The sequence below is a fragment of the Lagopus muta genome, chromosome 1, assembly GCF_023343835.1.
Source record: "Lagopus muta isolate bLagMut1 chromosome 1, bLagMut1 primary, whole genome shotgun sequence".
Classification (NCBI taxonomy): domain Eukaryota; kingdom Metazoa; phylum Chordata; class Aves; order Galliformes; family Phasianidae; genus Lagopus; species Lagopus muta.
In genome coordinates, this window is record NC_064433.1 from 119,262,456 (window position 1) to 119,280,697 (window position 18,242).

Sequence of the window (18,242 nt, forward strand, 5' to 3'; positions counted from 1 at the left end):
AGCTGCACACAGTAATAAACTAAGTCATAACCAGGACACATTAAACGTGAACCCAACAATATCACTGACACCTAAACATTTGTCCAGAGGAGTGTCAGTTCGTGTGGGAATGACAAAGTCCCAACAGGTTACTCAGACACAAATCACGGGCCGGAATGTTGTAGGGCCCATTAATTTCTGGTTAATGATTGATGAGTGCATGAGGGGGGTGATGCTGTTCAAAAGATAAAGAGCAGAGGGAGGGAGAGAGGGAGGGAGGAAGAGAGGAAGGAAGGAAGAGAGGAAGGGAGGGAGGGAGGAAGGAAGGGAGGAAGGGAGGAAGGCAGGCAGGAAGGAAGGCAGGAAGGCAGGAAGGAAGGAAGGCAGGAAGGCAGGAAGGAAAGAGGGGGAGAAGGGGAGAGGGGGAGAAGGAAGAAAAAGTTCCAGTGTTTGCAGTGAGAGGAATGGTTGGAAATGGAGTGCTTCAGAGCTATCTTGTCTGTGATCTGCAACCTGCTGTGGGGTACCTGCTTTAGCAGGGGGTTGGACTAAATGATCTCCAGGGGTCCCTTCCAGACCCTACAGTTCTGTGATTTTGTGATGCTGTGAAAACATCATCATTATTGCAAACAGACATATGCTGGCTTCTCAAACAGGGAGTGCATCAGGACCTGGGCAGAGCAGCTCTGTCACAGCTCTGCCCCATCCAGGGGCACCAGGAGGGCTCTGTAAGCAGCGTGGCACAAATAAGAGCAGCCATCAAGCAGTGCCAATTTTCTAGTGCAAAATCTGCATTTTTATTAAAGACATATTTTGGAAGGCCCATTCAAAAATACATTGTGCTCAGTAAAAATTAACCATTTCCATGCTGATAATTAAGGTTACCACAGGATTTTTTTTTCTCTTTTAGAATATTTACAGCAACAATATAAATATTACAGAAGTTAAGAATGGAATACATGCCCAAAAAAAAAATTTGGTAAGGTGTACCAACAACATGATACAAAGCGTTGTTATACAAACATTTTACAAATGGTTTATTAACTTGCATGAAGTCATCCTTAAATATTCAGCACAATTTAAAATCGATTTGTATTTCCAGGATTAAAAAGATTAACACCACAGCACATTCCTTCCACAACAGAAAGCATGGCAGATCTAAAAATCTGTGCGCTTCAGATTTCTAATAGCTGTTAAAAGTATTGGGGAATCATAACCATAAATGTAGGAAGTTTTGAAAGCCACCTCCCCAGTCGGGTATTTCTGGAACAGTGATTGTGAAAAAAGACCCCATTCTTCCTAACTTAGTTTTTCCTTCTTTCTGCCAAATGAAACGAATTCAGAATTCAGTATTTCACAGTGGAGATCTAAGCAGTCCTGGAAGTCCTGATCAGGTTCACCAGATTTAAAAACACCTGCATAGAATTTCCAACAAATTACGTTTTCGTGGAAGATTTCACTCATTGTTCCTTGTAAACCACATACATATGGATGTTACTCTTTCTGATTAGACATATTCTTCAGTAGTCTAAGATGTGCACTAGCTGGAGAAAAAAAAAAGTCAGAAAAGGGAAGCCAAGACAGTTAACACACCTAAAGTTCTGCCTTACTAAACAGTTAAAAGCTCTGCCATTGGATTTACAAGTCAAGAATTTACACCAAGAGGTTCATAAGCTATAGGAAACTTGAATAATGCCTTCCATCTTGCGCTATGAACATGCTGTAAGTTTGCTAATGGAAAGCTCTACGAAAGCAGTTACTTCACAAAGCATTTATACGCCTATACAATTAAGATGCCACCTTGCATTTCTCAGAATGGACCCAGAGAAACAGTGCTCTGTGAAAACAGAGACCTGGTGGAACAGAAAGCCTGGAAGGCAGTCTGTTTTGGTGGGGCACAATGAGGTAAGGTATCTCACCCAGATGGAATGGAAAATAAAAGTGAAGAAACTCCTGAGCAAGTCTAAGGATAGCTGTTCGAATAAAACAGCAAACAGGGTGGAGTAGTAGATAAGGCCTCTAACTCCCTGATAAACTGCACTAGAGAAACAACAAAGAACAAGGCAACTGCAATATTTGAGAACCGCATGGGGAAGAGCAAGGGAAGACTGCAAAGCAGTGCAAAGGATGGTGTCAGGATTCCAGGAGAGCTGAGATGGCTTGGAGGTTTTAGAAGTGTATTGGATGAAGGCCCATCAAAATTTTATTACTTGGTTGCTAACAGTACCTAGAGGAAGAATCTTTTCATACATTTATTCGAAATTTAGAGTCAGTAATAAACTCAGAATAAACAAACAAAACCTCAACCACATTCTGCAAGAGAGAGGAGGTAGATTGACTTGTAGAGAAGACAAGAGATGCGTAGAGTCACTCTTAGCCTTAGTCCACATTCCAAGTTCAGATTCTTGAGCCACGTTTTAAGAGTCACATTCACAGGTTACATTCTAAAAAGAGCCTGAGAAATAATTTGACTTGCTGGAACAACAGCATCGATGTATAGAGGGCTCTTTCTCTCACACTTCTGTGCATCTTCTGCTTAGGTTGGCAAGAAAGCCAATGTCTGCTCCAAGCAGTTGGCTGCATACAATGACACTCCTGCTAGCAAGTGAGCATCCCAGCATAACTTGGAGCAAAATTAACTTTACATGTAACCTATCCTGTCTCATGCAGTAGCTGTAACGAAAGACTGCTGAGACAACAGATGATCTATGACAGGATTTACCTTCAAATTAAAAGAGGATCTCCTATAAAATCTGCTTTGCTTAACTACCGTTAACTTTGCTTCATGAATGCAGAGTGAGAGAACAACTGTTTCAGTACAACATCTGAACCCAGTGGTGTGTACAAGCCTTCACCAGCCAAGGGAGCCTGAAGCAACGATGGTGCTGTCTGGCTCAGAAAGGAGCCAACAGCTAGAACTTCCAAGCTGTGTTGTAGTAAAAGGGCTTACTCAAATTGTTCCCTTTTTAACAAAGGCCAGAAAGTTAAATGGCTTTTCTCCTGATTTACTACAAACCCCATTAATGAATGGTTAACATCATGACACCATTGGGGGAAGCGGTGTGGGGAAAGGCACCTGTTCTTAAATAGTGTCCTGATCTAAAGGTCGTTTAAAAACAGTTTAATAGGGCACATCACCTTTCCAAGCATCTTCTGTGACACTCCTAATCCTATTTCAAATGGTGGGCCTACGTACGTGAACAACAGCCCAAACGTGTGGTTTGTGATATAATCCCATTAATAACCATGTTGTGCATGACAGCTGGAATGGATAAAAGAAGCATTCATTGCCACCCCACAATTTGCAGTATATTATATATGGCTATCCTTGTAATACCTTTTGTGTGACTGAGATTCAAATATTCTCCCAGTTCTACTCTGACAGTTTTCAGCATGTACAAAAGTAATTGCATGCAGATATTCTTGAGGCATGTTGCACTACCAAAATGCTTTAAGACAACAACAACAAAAAAACCCCAAAACACGAACAAAAAACCTTCAGTGCTTCTAGCTCAAAGCTCCCCTCAAAAGTGCCTGTTTTTTGTCTTAGCTAAGTAGATGTTAGCACTGCTTTCAGAGTTCCCTTTATTACAGGGAATCACAGCACTGAACTGTGAAGAACATACAGCTTGTTCTGGGTGAACAGAGGTTGGCATGTGGCTTTTTACACTGTTAAGATTCATCTTTTAGGAGACCTGACTGCAGTACCAAGCACTTGCTGAAGGCCTATCGCAGGACCCTATTGTTGACAGAGCTCTCAGCTTGGCTCCCAGACACGAGCTAGTATAGCAAAAAGGCAACAAGCCTGGAGATGATGTGAAAGTGTATTCTAAGTTTGGAAGTTTGTGGCCTGCTTTAGGACTGGTCTAAGAGAACCGTTACCTGTACACAGAGTGGCATCAGGATCCACCCATTTAAGTGGGTCTGGCTTGGTATCAGAAGTGAAGGCTTGGTGTCAGTCTCAAGCCCTGTGGGATGGAGAACATTTCAGAAAGACTGGACCAGATCTGGAACTACTGACATCCTGACATGAACTTGGCCTGGTGCCTGCTGCCGGCGGCCTCTCGGAGGAGCAATGGATCTTGGACTGTGCTAACAGAGCAAAAAGCGTTCAATAGCCCTAAGGGACTGCTCTCTGTGGCCAGGTCTGTTAACAACACGTGTTGCTTTAGGTTAATGCATTTTCATGGCAGTTTAAAGGGACGGCTTATTCACATCGTTCCGCACAGTTTCAATTAAGATGAGCTTAAGGTGCTTCATGTCAGTTAACAAGAGCTATAGTAAAACATTATAGACAAGTTTAGGCAGCTTGAGTTCTGCAAAATGACTGTAATTCCTTTCTGAAACTTAGTTTCTTTACTGTTCACATCATTAATGATGCCATAATAAGGCAAAGCAGTTTGCCAAGGAATAAAAGGCGGTTTAACTAATATTATCTATGGTCAGTAAATCTATAGAACATGTAACACAAGACCAGTGAAGAGGAAAGCTCACACTTATAAAACTGTTTGCTCTGTAATTCTCTTCTCCTTTATTGAGGCAGCAAATCTTAGCCATATAATAAGACTCCTTTGGAAGCTTCAGCAGAATTACAGCAGAATTAGTGATATTCTGAATATTTGGAAGTCAGACCAGATTAAAAATACACAGTTTACCTCAGCGCCAGCTGGTTCATTCATCTGCTGTAAGGTCATTCTAACAGAACAGAGAAAATACTACATATGTCCAACACAATTTGGTATTAAATCTGTTGTGGTTTGTTGAGAAGAAAAAGCAGTACGAAAGTAGACACAGGATTTTGTAAATATGGGCCACCAAACACTTGAACATTCTTTAGGTCACTCTTGAAGCTTTGCTAACTACTTTAAACAGCTCTATGTACAGTCAAGAGATTATCCTGATTCAACTCAATGGGTACTGAGAGGAAAAAGAAAAAAAGAACCAACCAACCCTTGGGAAATATTTTTCCTTGACAGAAATCAGAATAGCCATGTACAGCCCAGTACAATTATCTCTGGCACAAAGCTCTTACTATCAATATAAAATTCTTGTAGAGGCAAAAGGAAATGTATCCATAAGGTACAGAAGAGCTTGGTATGAATGCTCACTCGGAGGCATTCACATTGTACTGCTTAGAGCCCCACTCTTAGGCAACGCTCTCATGAGGGATTTCAGTGGCATCAGCTCATTTCAAAGCAGGCAACGGGAGCGAACTGCTTGTAATGAACCAGGGGATCCAAGAGACTTCTAAAATACAATGCTATTCCCTTGATTATAAAGACTAGTAAACACCACAATGTCTTTCCTGGATGCCCACTGAACTTATCAGAATCTGAGTATCCTTTCATATCTACTGTATTTATATATGATACATAAATATATTATTTATATACTACAGCATATATAAATATAGTATATACCATAAATATCTATACAAAATCACACACACATTTCTTGCAGGCAATTGACAAAGAATTCTTATTATTTTGTAGTCTTTCTAACTTACTAGACTTACTTCTTGCCTTGGACAAACCTGATGTACCATCCGCTCATACTGTACTCTGTACAAAAGATTTTAAAGTGGTGGTGCCAAATTAGTTACTGTTAGAACTTTGGTATGATTCAAAAGGTACCGAACGTCACGTCCAATTTGCATTGCATCAAAGTAGGAAGTTCAGCTCTTACTGTCTAGCTACTTCTGTTAACATTTATGGCTAAATCATCAAGTTTACATTCAGGTTAATCTCTTTTTGGAACAGACAACATATCTGCAGGTACATGTCTTATGAGGACACAATATAGATAAGGAACTATGCTGCAGAGTAATGAGGGAGTTGAATGAATGAATTTAAAAAGGAAAGATTGTATTGTTCTGACACTACAGGCCTGACTCTCCTCTTATTGCACAAAAGTTTAGACCAGCATAATTCTTTTAACTCCTAATGACTCAACTCTAGTTTATTTTGCCAGTAGCAACAGAGGAATCAGGTTATATATTTGCTACACTTGATGTTCACCAATGTAAAGGCAGTTTTGACAAAGCTGTATAGGAAACTGGAACCCAAGGTCTAGTATTTTGCTGAGACTGGTCACTGAACTGAGTATGGGAATATTGGGACAGTAAGATCTAAGGAGAAATTAAGCTGCACGGCAACCTTCTCCCTCAACATCCAAATATCAGATGTGTAGCTTTAAATACATCCTGAAATATAATAAAAAGTGCAAGAGTACTTTTAATTTAAATACAGTGTTTATCTTAGTAGTTAATAGATTGCTAACAAGATGTAAAATACACATATGCATAAAAGCTCATACCATGATCCGCAGTGCCATGCTATGCATTAAATGTGAAAGTGTGGCATTTCACTTGCAATTCATGCTATGTTTCTTTGGTTTTCACCCCTACTATTAAGTGGAGAAGCACCTGCTTTAGCTTGTGATCCTGGGGCACTTTATCTCTTTAGAGAGAAAAAAAAAAAAGCAACTACCAACACAAGTCATTCTGGGGCTCTGGTCTCTTGATGCAGATGCAGAAATCTCATTAGTATTATTAGGAAAGCTAGGGATACAGGGGAGAACATACCACATTTAGATTATCGTACAGTTCTGCAGTCTCTTACGTTTAGCCAATACTTCCAACAAAACAGCCCATAATAACGCCTGGAATTGAATGATGTCTTTTGTTTGTTACCAGTAATTCCTATGATACTGGGCTCTCGTAGCTGAGCAAGATTCATACTGTTACAGTCACATTTATATCGACATTCAACTTCCTTTTATTAGAAGTATAATACTGCACTTTATATCACAAATGTATAAAAATATGGCAGATAGTGTCATAACAATACTTTTTCTTTTAAATGAGTATATTTAAAAAACAGACAGTTATTTCCCATTTATATATATATTTATATATAGAATAAAATACTCCTGATGCAATATATAAATGTTACTGTTAGTTTTTTTTATAGAAACTACTGTAGCTGTTGCACTGCTTCACAATGTTTCAAACAGCTCAAAATAACTTTACATTATAACATAAAAGATATGATTGTAACAGTACGATATTAGGTCATCATAAATAAATATTACAAATCCTATCAAATATGGAAGTTTAAAAAACAAATTTAAGACACACAATTTAACTTTAAACCCTTAACGGGGATACACTTTTATCACATAAAACCCACTGTTTTAACTAGGCAGCAAAAAATGTAGTAAGGGCATAGGTCTGCACATGAATGTTTTCACCCTTATAAGTGCCAACACATACCAGAAATCTCCCAGCTTTCCAACAGAGATGTGCTCTAAGCTGGAATGTAAATGAGAGAAAATGGCAATGCATTTTTCTCCCCGAATGGCACACTCTGCCTCTCGTCCAGTGACATTTCTGATGACGAGTGATTCCCAATTCGACTCATTTTACTGTAGAATCCCTGACTCTCAATGTGGTGCCAAACAGCATAGCTCCACATGTACATATTGCACACCTTTATAAAGCTGAAAGCACAGTCTTACCATCACCAGAACTACCACCGCTCCCTCACGCTGACCTCCACGTGAACTGCCCGATTTCCTGGAGCAATTACAAGGCCGTCTCTTTCAGATCATTCAGATTTGGCATTCGTGACCGGTTTGTTCGGTTATACGTGTGCCCGTTCTGTCCACTCTTGGAAGGCTGCTCAGAGTAGGGGGGCCCATCGCTGGCGCTCCTGTTGACGGGGGAGACGTGCCAGGTGGGCTCCAGCTGGCTCGGGATCTGCAGCGTCGGCCGGCTCTTTGGCTGCGGCTCTTGCCGTGCGTTGCTGCTGCCACTGCTGGAGCTTTGACTCATGGGGTGAATTCGCACTTCAGAAAAAGCAGGTTTGGCCGGCTGACTCGGTAAGGGCTGGAAGCGAGGCTCAGCAGGGACAGAATGATTTGAAGAGAGGTGTAACAGCTTTCGCAGGGATTTTAATGGCTGGCTCTGAAAGACACGGGGAAAGCGCTTGACCTTCTGCTCTCTTGTTATGGTATCTATCAGACTTCCCATAACAAAGCCGTCATCTCCTTAAATAAAGCATCTGGAACTTCACAGGACTTCCTTGCTTCTAATTGCATTCACACGGAATATTTCCTTCCAAGCTGAGAAAACACACTCAAAAAATATTTTCTCATTATGGTTCAAACCCGAGTAACTATCTGCACTGAAAGACTGGCAGAAATCAGCAGTCTGATATTTTGTTAGCCAGCAGCTCTTAACCCTCATAGCTTCTTTAGCTGATGAGCAGGTGGAAGGAAAAGGGACACGTGGGGCTACTGAAATGGGTAACAAGTGCCAGGGTAAGCCTGAGTACACAAAATGGCAGGATAACGACTCCATTAAATTCCTCAGCTCTCAGAAAACTGTGCTTCTTCAAACACAGCAGCTGCAATGAATCCTCTTTTTCAGTTTTCAGTGTCATAATGGCACAGAAGCTGCCTCCCAACCTCTGCCCCTCAAGCTGGTTTTAGAGATGGAGAAAATAAAGTGGCATTTGTGCAGTGACGCTCCAGCGATCCAGCCTGCGCAGCCAGCAGCCCGTGCCAGCTTAGGCACAGGGGTGTGCTCACAGGCACTGCTGGGGTGCACCACACCTTGCAGAGATCACATACGGGCCTCTCCAAAGCACTGCAGTGTCTGCTGTGGATGTGCACTGAAAGGCTGTCTGCATCTAACACTTAACCAATATCTCTAAAGGCCCAAAGACTGACGTGGGGACACTTAGTCTCTCTTCTTTTCCCTGTCATCTACGTCCAGATTTTCAAAGAAATACAGAAGACTACAGGTACATGTTTTACATTTAGAGAACAGGGACTGGGGGGGATGGGAAATAATGTCAAATGCGATTTTTCTATTCACCAGAGAAAAAGTTCTCAAGGTACCTCAGATGTTCGAATACGGGGAAGTGATAATGCCACTTACATGGGGCTGGATTTCTGTCATCTTCTCAGGATGCCAATCCTTCTGCCTGTTGCTCTGGTGATTAGAAGAATGAATGGCTTTCTGTAACGCCAGGAGATCCTGACCATCAGTGCCAGGCATCTGCAACAAAACGTTAGATAGTGTGGTCTCTCAATATACTCCTCAGAATATCTGCAAATCCTTTTTCCCCAGTTAATTACATTATGCAAGTAAAGCTGATTACTGCAGCAGAATTGCAATGTCCTTTCAATATTTTCCCATAGGAAGAATAAGAGGCTGCACAGGTCATGCAGATTTGCTATACCCTTAGCCCGTAAAGCATCCACATGCTGTTAGTGTTATTTGTTGTAAGAGAGAGCAGTTAAATAAGGCTTCCAAAAAAATCAACCAAAAAAAAATTGTTGAGCCTCATCTTCATTTAAAAGCATTCCATACTGCAGTTAAGACCATGGATCAGTTCTATAAATTTGTTCCTGATTGAGGCAGATCAAAATTGGGTCTGAAGTGACGTCTGTCTGATTTTGCCATCACAAAACAAGAGCTTTTCCTTTCCCCATCTTTCTGGTGCTCCACAGGTATCCCAAACCGAAGTACAAACTGAAAAACTCAACAACCCTAAAAAAACAAAATGCAAACTCAAGAGAATTTATGGCTTACACAGAGACTTCAAGAGTTTTAAGCAAAAAAAGGACAAAAAGAACAATTCAATTGGACATATTTTGGAATGGAAGCTGTCTTTTTAACATGAACAATCAGGACAAACAAAAATACAGTAAAAACATGAGCTAAAATTGGTGTTTCAGATAATCTGTTAACATTAATGTTAATATTTAACTAAATTCATGTAGAAAGGAGCAGTTGACACAGAAAATGCGCTTCCAATATAGCTATAAACCAAACCAAGTTAATTTTTTTCCTGATTGAAATGGACAGAATATTTTTAGTTTTAGACACAGGCAATTTCATTTTCTCTGGAACTACATATATACACTGCATTTTCAGTATATCAGATAGTCAAAAACCATTTGTCTTTAGACACAGTCTACTTCAACAGAACTGCCAATTTTACTTCAATTTATCGAACTGGCCCAAGATACTTAACTGGCATGAAGAGAAAGAAAGTGACCCCATGAAAATAAAACACATGCTGCTGTAGTCAGTAAAACAAGTTTACTGGAGCGTTTTACAGAGCTACTGTACTTAAAAATTAATACCATGGGTAGAGTGACTACAGGAAGCTTTTTCAAAGAAGAACTATGCTTTAAATTATTCTTTGAATTAAAAAGAGGAAAGAGGGATTTCTTGATGCTTGGATTCTCCCCGTTGGTTGAGTCTGTCTGTAATATAAGATACAAAATCTAAATGCATAGCATTTCAACTCAGGAGATCTGTCCTTACCACATTAATTCATTACTTTATTTTTGTAGTTCCAACGGTACATAGTATCAATCCTACGTATAATCTGCTGCAGGAAAATATAATGATTGAATAAAGAAAAGTGCGTGGAATAAATTCAAGGAGCTCAGTGCATACAAAGCACGGAAAAAGAGATCAGTACGCCCATTCTTATACCCATTTTCCATTAGGAATGCAGAGTGCATTTCAAAGCCTTTTGAAAACTGTAGGTACGTCTTGTTGACATTACTGAGTTTTGGAACAATTCTTCTGTTACCTAAGATAAGGATCTACAATTATATGACACTTCTTATTGTTATATAGGTGAAATATCAAAGATATACTAATAATATTAGCAATTCGTTTTATCATGAGCAGTTTATAATTACCTCTGGAAGAAATACAAGTGTTCTACTTTTAGCTTTTAAAAAAAGCTAGAGCTCCAAGATGAATTATTTCAGTTCTGACCAAAATACCACTTCAACAACTTGATGTACAACTGCAAGAGCACCGCCTGTTTCATTTTTACTTCCCTAATACAGTCAAAGAGCATAGCAGTGGATGAAATTAATAATAATAATAACAATAATAACAATAATAATAATAACAATAACAATAATAATAATAAAATAAACGATCAAGAATTAAAATTATGAACAAGATTTGTCCCCAGCTGAGGTACAAACAAGCATTATTTTGCTTGCTCTACAATGCAGACTAATGATCTTATGACTAAATAGAACAATGGGTGCATCACCAGAAGAGAAGGGTTTCAAACAACCTTCCCATCTTCTAGGTTCTATGCAAGTTAACAAAAGACAACGACACTAAATGACACAGCTTCTTTAGAAACTCTATGGTCAGAAGAATTTCCTGTTTGCAGTACAGTAAATTAGAAAGGAATCAAAGCATCAGTAGAAGAAATGTTCATTTGCATCTGTTTGTTTCCAAAGGATGTAATTTCTTCAGTTCCATTGCTTGCAGCATGTGACAAAGTCTGATTTTGCCTAAAGATAGGGCATGTTGACAACATTGAGAACATTCATTAAAATGCTTGGTAAAAAAACCCTGAGATTGTAGCAATCTTCAAAACTTTTTGCTATGTTACTAAATGACTCTCAGCAAGATAATGATTATTATCTTATTATATCTTGATTATATCTTATTATATCTTGATCTTATATATCTTGATTATTAACAGTAAGAGAATGATTAAGAGCAGCTCTGCAGAAATAACATTGCAAAGAATTCCCATGGCAGACAATAATGATTATTATCCCATGAAGAACTGCACCTGGAGAACTCTAGTGAGAATGATTAATGGGAACAACTCTGCACAAGGAAGTGTCGGAAAATCCTATCAGTTCTGAGCTATCGGGAATTTTGAGAATGGCATTATTAAGAGGATATCTTCAATTCAATTTCAGTCATCTTTGTGACTCTTATGCTAATCACCAGCAAAATGAGACTTTCCAAAGATTATTAGAAGTAAATAATACTAGTGAATGTGATATTAGCACCCTCTTAAGCTCTATAGCACGCTTCTCATTATGCCTATACTCTGCTCTAGTTTGTTATTTGCTGCAGAAAGTTTTTATCAGAGTACATAGGTAGAATTACATACTTCTAGGAATCTGTAAGAATTATAAACTTCAGAATCAAACCCCCAAAAACTTGCATAGTCACCAGTTCTATGTTAGATTTGTTAACATGAATTCATAGAAAGCATTCACATGGTTGCCAAGAGCTATTACTACAGGTGTAGAAGGTTCTTCTAATGAAGTCAAACTTGGTGTTGAACTGAAGGTATTAATTTTCATTTGCACTGAAGATCCTAATGAATATCTCAATGTTTGTTAGATAGACTTCCTCAACTAACAGTGTCTTAGGCAGACACTTGTGCATATGGTGGCACGCACAGTCTGCCCCTAGAGACTGTCTTGTAATCAACTGTAAGTAGAAATGAGAATAAGTTTTTTGGACCAAGTTGATGTCAGCAAGTTTGTAGATGAGGTGCAAGGTTTATCACTCTCTCAATTCAGGAATTTTATCTATCTTCCTATGACATACTGGTTCTAACTAGACATTGCAATTTCCCCTCATTACGTAAACCTTCTATCTCTCCCTGTCTCTTTCTTTCCTTATCCTCAAGGATGAGAAGAAGTAGGAGTAAGGATATGTATAAATCAGCCTTGGCTTGTAACCAGGGATGTTTTCAGTAGCTGCAGATCAGGGTTTTGGAAAGTGCTGCATTTTGAGGTGCAAAACAACTCAACTCAGTCTCTCCTTCATTCACATAGCTTAATCTTGCAGTATTTGCTACTTAACATATTTAAAAGCTAGGCTTTTAAAGCGTTCCCTACCACCAAGTCTGAATGGCTGAAATCCGAAAAAGATCAAATTTAACATCACTGGAACAAGTGGTTTCAGGTGTGCTAGCCTTTCATGGGCATTTTGATATCAAATAATCCCAGAGTCTTAATCTAAATATTTTGTTCCATTGTGTAATGTAAATGGTTGTATCTGAACTGAGTGCAAATCTCAAGGTGAACAAGTTCAGAAGGAGGAAAAGCCTGGCCAGCAGGAAGACACGGTGCATCTCGTGTGCCAATTAATACACGCATGCACACGTTTCATGCAGTTCAAAGAAAATGAAACAAACAAAAGTAGATGAACACTCCACTCCCCCAACTTTCAACAGATCTGCCCTCCACCAAAACCCAGATCACACCACCTCAGTCTGACAGAAGATATTTAAATACAGTCACTGCCCTTCATCCTGCAGTACCATTAGCATCTTCCAGAGCCTATTTTAACTAGAGTCAGTAAGCATGACTTACTTCATTTCAAGAACCTTCAAAACTGTAACTGCAATTTCACTTACAGAAATACTGCAACTTAATTTTCAGTGTCACTGAGATTTTAAGCAAACTGAAAGCTGAAATGTGGGGAATTCAAGTAAGCTTCTCTGAAAATCAGAGCATATCTTACTGCTGGTGATGATGATCTCAATACTAGGTAAAATGATTTGATTTTCAGAATCCAAGTAAAGTCTGAAATTTATCCTCTTATTTTTACACTGAGAACACCAATATCAGAAAGCTATTGCCATTAACAAATTGAGTCATTTTATCTTAAAAAACATTTTATCCCATTTTATCTTAAAAAAAAAAATAGTAGAATTCTTCATTTTCCTACCCAGAACTCGTTGCACAGGGAAATGAAAGTGTGAAGTACACTGAAAAGAATTGGCAACAAAGAGACCAAGGTTTTTTTTATGACGCTATTTTGTACATGAAATTTAGCAACATACTGCTACGCTAATAAAAGTAAGTTATCCTTCTGGTGGCCTGGTTGAGAATTACAAGGCCCCAGTTTCTAGATAAAGTACCTGCAGTTTAATTTACTTTTTTTTTTTTTTAATTTTATTTTATTTGGACTTAATGCAAATGTAATTTTAAGTGTTTCACTGTTTCCAGAACTGTCATCCAAGAATGAGACGATGTTTAGGTTTATTTCATAGGGATTTTCATTATAAAATTTTGTGAAATGCCAACTCGCTCTGATAAAGTTCTTCTTCCCTTCCAAAACCTAGATGTAAATATGGAAAAGATAAGAGACTTACAGCAGGTGACAAAAGCCACAGTCACCAAAAACCATAAAGCATTTGCAATGGTTAAGACGCATCTCCCTTATTCCAGTCACAGGGTACAGCAACACAGAAGTTGTCATCAAGAGAGTGCCATGAAAAAGATCTTAAAGAAATCTCTTTTAAAGCAGTTTGATCACCTAATGGGAGTCTGACATTTTTCAAGCTCAGAGGACAATAATGCATTTCTACTCTTCGAATGGAGTCACCATATGCTGCAAAAGAATTTGCTGCGATACCTGCTTCAAACTTGCATCTAAATTGGATGATGAAGTATCTGAACGAATACAGAGACATATGCAGCACATGTATCTGACTGTATCTGACAGAAAATAAAGTAACACCACATAGATACAGGCAGGTATGACCACAAATAATAGAAACATACTGTACTAGTCTAGCATACTAAAACAGTGCCATTTAAAATTGACAACCACATTTTCTTTTACAAATAATTGTATACTTACGGTTTGAGATTTCTTCTTTTTCTTTTTTATTGCCCTGAAAAAACCTTGCTTTTCTTTCTCCTTAAGCTGTTCAGAGTGACTGTTAAGATTTTCAGGACTTTTCCTAAACATGAGATAAGGTATTGTAAGATAGATTTTATTTTGACACTATGCAAATTCTGCAAAATAATGAGACCTTATGCCAAAGAATGAAAATTAATGATTAAAGCACTAAGATTCTTAGTATTTTAGCATTCATTGGTTCAAAGGTTACCATACAAATAACAGATAAATTACCTTATTAAATGGAGTAGGAAGAACACAGTGTTAGGGTAAAATGATTAGCTCAAACCACTGAATAGTTATTTAGGGGAAAGACAAGCATGCATTTCTATTTTATTTTCTTTTAAGCCAGAATTTAATATTCCAACCAAAGTATTTACACAAAAGGCCTTTTAGTAAAATTAAAATCATAACTTGGAGAACATACAAATGATGAGGAAGTATAAAAGCACCGGTCCAGTTTATCCACTGCTTGGTGGAGAGCCAGGAGTTGCAAAGTTTGCCAGACAGAACCAATTTCAACCAAAATTCCTGACCTTTGCTGACATGGTTCCAAACTTATCACCAAGGAAGTCTGGGGATCTATTGCGGTCCATCTCAACTTAAATGCTTCAGTTATTTTGTTACGCATGGGTGAGACAGCGCTGGCAAAAAAAGATGACCCCGGAGTGGAACTTGCCTGAAGTTGGAATTTTATTTATTTCCACCTTAGATCTTGCTTACAGCTGAATTATCCACAGCTGATAAACGGCATGCTACTTACTTAAAGCATATGCAGCAAACTATGTATGTCAAGTCCTGATATAGAGAAGAAAGATGGCTTATGTAGGACAGTGGTGAGTCAGAGCTGAATGCAGTTCTAGTGCCCTTTAAGGTATTATGAAAACTGGAAACAGTGAAGGGAAGTTTCACAGAGGTAGAAAGAACAGCCTGCATTAAAAGAGCCAGAGATTTCCAAGTCTTTAGTATGTTAAAAAACACAAACCCCAGCATTTCTAGTTTCCTTGCTTGCGGTGTGCAGGTACTTATCCAGGAAGAAATTACAGGGTACTCGATGGATCTTTAAAGCAGAGGGCAAAGACATAACAAGTAGGTACATGATGAGGCCACAGAAACCATACTGTAAATGAGGCACTGATTTTAATAATTAACCACAGAAGTAACTCTTTAGTGAAGCAGATTGGCATCTTTTTGATAGTTTTTGAAATCTGACATTTCCAATCAGGACTGCATAAACTCCTGCTGGGTACACTACTGGGCTTCAACCCCAGAGAAACGATGCCATTTAATGGCAACTAACACGATGGAGGCCATACTTGGTGCCCTAATAGCCCTTTTTAGCCTTGAGGTGTATGAAAACAAAAATGAAATGATTCTGCTGTCTTGCTGCAAAACCTGATGGACAACCACAGTTCTCAGGGCTCCGGATGACAAGGAAAAGCAGCTTTTCTTGAAGCAACTGTAATGTAGCAATACTTTGCTGTCTGCTATAGTTATCCTTGGATTCTAAATCTGGCTTAAAGCACTACGCTGCAAGCTGGTGATTCAGCTGCTACTACGTGCCAAGCTGACATTATTTTCCAAGCAAATGGGAAACACATAATTGGAGTGGGAATGACTAGAGAAGCCTCTCTTATTGATAAGAGTATCTTCACTCTCAAACAGTGCTTGATCAGTTCCTCGAATTCTTCCCAAAACAGTCAAAATGCTACCTGGTTCTATGGGAATGCACGCAGTGTTTAAACACTGTAATAAAGTGCAATTATTGAGTAAGATAAATGTGCGTAGGGGAAAGATTTATAGGCAGAGGAAATGATGGGAATTTTCCTAATTTAGATTTTTGTGACTTAAATCTAGATCCAAAAAACATTCAAGCATTCAATGTGATAGACAAGATGTGAAAATCTGAACTGTGAAAGTTGATGTGGGAAAAGTCTCTACTTCAGTATATAATTATTAGGTTTCTATGACATGTTATAAAGATCCTGCATTGCTCAAGATTCTTGTTTATGTCGTGTTCTTTTATGTCATGTTCCTGGATTTGGTATCATTGCATAACAGCACTAAGTTTTGTATTATTCATCTAAAGCATCAAGGAGAAAGCCCAAAAGTAAACACTACTGAAAGCTTCACAGAATCTGTCAACTCTCAAGAATGACGTTGCACAAGGAAAATAACTACTGAATTATTTACTAAATGATATTTATTTTGGGGAGTTTCATCTTCTTTAATCTATTAGGAAACCTAGAGGAAACCAAATGCCCCAGATATCTTGCTTATACTCTGAAAGTCATGTGAATGGGGCTGAGAATTGCTCACACCTTTCCCTGAAGGAGCTATTGCACACTGATGTGTGCAGACACCCCATACCATGGCCCCAGTGAAAATTACCAACCTAGAGACTATGCTGCCTATTGAAGGACCAATATCAGATTTTAAGCCCCAGCGTGGTCACTCTGCATTGTTCTTTAAAATGTCAGTGCCTTGCTATGGCTATTCTGCTCCAACATCCAACCTTCAGTGGAAACACTGTATTTTTAAAGGTGAATTTAGTCTTCAGAATAAAACCTGGAACAACTTTTGCCATGATTTCAGACAGATTCAGTCAAGTGTAATTCTTCTATTTGGTTCAATGAGCCTGGACATGAAAAGTGCTCCCAACAGTAGATGAATAGATAGAAGTGAAACTCTGTGCCATAATTCCCTCATTATGACTCCAGTGACCAGACTGGAGAAAAGTAAGGGGCTGAGAACTCTGCTCATTTTCAATGGCTGCTTAGCCAAAAGGCAGTGGGTTTACACCAACGGGTTTATGTCATTAACTCCTATGACTCATATTGCAGTACAGTCGTCTGAAAAAGCATTGACCTTGAAAAGCAACTTCTTCAAAACACATGCTCATTATATCAAGAGAGCGAACATATATAGCATTACAGCAGGAAGTTTCAACACCAGGATTCTGTAAGGAGTAAAAATAGAGCAGAACGTCTGGATCAATGGGATAAAACACTGGGGTATTTTAGGCATCCCAAAAGATGGTTTTCAGACAATGGACAGTACAGGAAAAAAAAGAAAAAGGCTATCAGAAAAAAAAATCTGTTATAATCACACCGCAGATCTTACAGTGTAACTGCCAAGTCTTGGTATTTTGTATAAAGCTTCAGGCCTGGAGAGCAAGCGGTTTTACAGTGCCTCTTTTACTAGCAAGTAAGACCAGCCCTAGAGAAAAGTCCTCACTGACACAACTTGCCCTCAATCAGAAATTAAAAGCAAAATGTGCTCTTCTCTATTATTTACTCTTTTTTTTGTATGCATCTTTTGCATGCTTAGGACATATAGCATAGATCACAGTGGTTCTTCTGGACAAAGATACTTGGAAAAAGACATAGAAACAAGAGAAATTCTGTGACTATTACTAGTGTTTATCACCCTTTGGGCAGGAATGGCATCCAACCCTGTGCAGGTACATCAAGGTGAAGCAGCAAACATGTGCGGGGCAGGCAAGCTGCTGTGCTTTAATATAAACTTCAAAAAGAAAAGTAAGAAGCGTGCTGCATTCATGCTGCCACAGATACACCCATACCGCACACAGCTCTTCTCTGAAAGCAATCCATTATGCTTCAGCTTAAGTTATTCCTCATTAACCTTAATCTCAGCAGGGAGCTGGGTCAGAACAGTGTCACAATACCGTTCTCTGGAGAGAACTGCACACAATTACATGAGTAAGATTTGGGTCTAATGGAGGAGTTATTGAAATGTCTGAAGT

At 38.8% G+C, this 18,242-nt stretch overlaps 1 protein-coding gene across 10 annotated transcripts in view; it reads right to left on the reverse strand.

Moving 5' to 3' along the window:
* Nucleotides 1-749: 749 nt before the first annotated feature.
* The window catches only part of CDKL5 (cyclin dependent kinase like 5), a 124,759-nt gene continuing 107,266 nt past the window's right edge, over nt 750-18,242 (reverse strand). For 9 of the 10 annotated variants that reach the window (XM_048933318.1, XM_048933344.1, XM_048933360.1 and 6 more), the window contains 4 exons: nt 14,435-14,537; nt 10,138-10,260; nt 8,924-9,043; nt 750-7,945 (listed from right to left, as the gene is read on the reverse strand). In XM_048933318.1, coding sequence (XP_048789275.1) covers nt 7,565-7,945; nt 8,924-9,043; nt 10,138-10,260; nt 14,435-14,537 — 727 coding nt within the window. In that variant the 3' untranslated portion in view covers nt 750-7,564. The remainder of the gene's footprint in view (nt 7,946-8,923; nt 9,044-10,137; nt 10,261-14,434; nt 14,538-18,242) is intronic. The other variant, XM_048933371.1, reaches the window with a different exon arrangement.